Below are 1,107 nucleotides of genomic sequence, written 5' to 3'. Positions count from 1 at the left end.
TAACTATAATAACGTCTATAACGTAGATAACATCTCCTATGACGTAATTGTGATTGAATAGACTATATTAAAATAACTAATATAATTATAATACTAGTATATATATATATATATATATATATACACACTTATAAAATTACAACATTATAATTATAACTGCGCACTCAGTACACAGTTTCTCTCGCGCTACCACGGATGCGCTACGGTTACCGCGGCAACGCACCTTGATGACGGGCTGCAGGGATAACAGGTTGAACATCGTCGTCATGTCGATGAGGGCCTGCCGCACCTCCCGGTAGACGGAGCCGAGGAAGTTGAGCGGGATGGAGAGTTGGAATAGCAGACCGTTGACCATGACCAGGTCTCCTACGGTCATGCTCCCTGTCAACACACACACTCACACACAACACATGCCATNAGAATATGGAGTTGTGGAATAGCACAGCGTCCTGCAACAATCACACGTTTGTTGTTGTTGTCGTTGTTGTTGTTGTGTTGTTGTTGTTTTATATTATTGGGCGATGTTGACATACTGGAGGTTGTAGAATATGGAGTTGTGGAATAGCACAGCGTCCTGCAACAATCACACGTTTGTTGTTGTTGTTGTTGTTGTTGTTGTTATATTATTGGGCGATGTTGACATACTGGAGGTTGTAGAATATGGAGTTGTGGAATAGCACAGCGTCCTGCAACAATCACACGTTTGTTGTTGTTGTTGTTGTTGTTGTTGTTGTTGTTGTTGTTGTTGTTGTTGTTGTTATATTATTGGGCGATGTTGACATACTGGAGGTTGTAGAATATGGAGTTGTGGAATACGCCCCCCCCCACAACACACACGCATCGCACACACACACACACACGCACACACACAAACACACATGCCTCCCCCCCCCCCACACACACACACACGCGCGCGTACCTGCGGCACGACACCTATGGAGCGACGCAGACTGTCCAGCGTGACCGTGTTGATGTCCTGACCGTTGATCTTAATCGTCCCGGCCTGCGGCTCGAAGAATCGATACAGCAGTCGCACGATCGTTGACTTACTGCAGCGAACGCAAGAACAAGACGTTAGAGGGAGAAAGAGAGACAAAGGGAGGGAGG

At 45.7% G+C, this 1,107-nt stretch overlaps 1 protein-coding gene across 1 annotated transcript in view; it reads right to left on the bottom strand.

Moving 5' to 3' along the window:
• LOC106819884 (ATP-binding cassette sub-family B member 7, mitochondrial-like) overlaps positions 1-1,107 on the bottom strand; it is a gene marked incomplete at its 5' end in the record, with an annotated part of 12,658 nt that overhangs the window by 3,575 nt on the left and 7,976 nt on the right. Inside the window, 3 exons of the mRNA XM_014824459.1 lie at positions 211-381; positions 629-686; positions 920-1,049. Coding sequence (XP_014679945.1) covers positions 211-381; positions 629-686; positions 920-1,049 — 359 coding nt within the window. The remainder of the gene's footprint in view (positions 1-210; positions 382-628; positions 687-919; positions 1,050-1,107) is intronic.

This window comes from Priapulus caudatus, unplaced genomic scaffold, assembly GCF_000485595.1.
Source record: "Priapulus caudatus unplaced genomic scaffold, Priapulus_caudatus-5.0.1 Scaffold4919, whole genome shotgun sequence".
In the NCBI taxonomy this organism is placed as follows: domain Eukaryota; kingdom Metazoa; phylum Priapulida; class Priapulimorpha; order Priapulimorphida; family Priapulidae; genus Priapulus; species Priapulus caudatus.
This window is presented reverse-complemented; position numbering and strand designations above follow the sequence as displayed.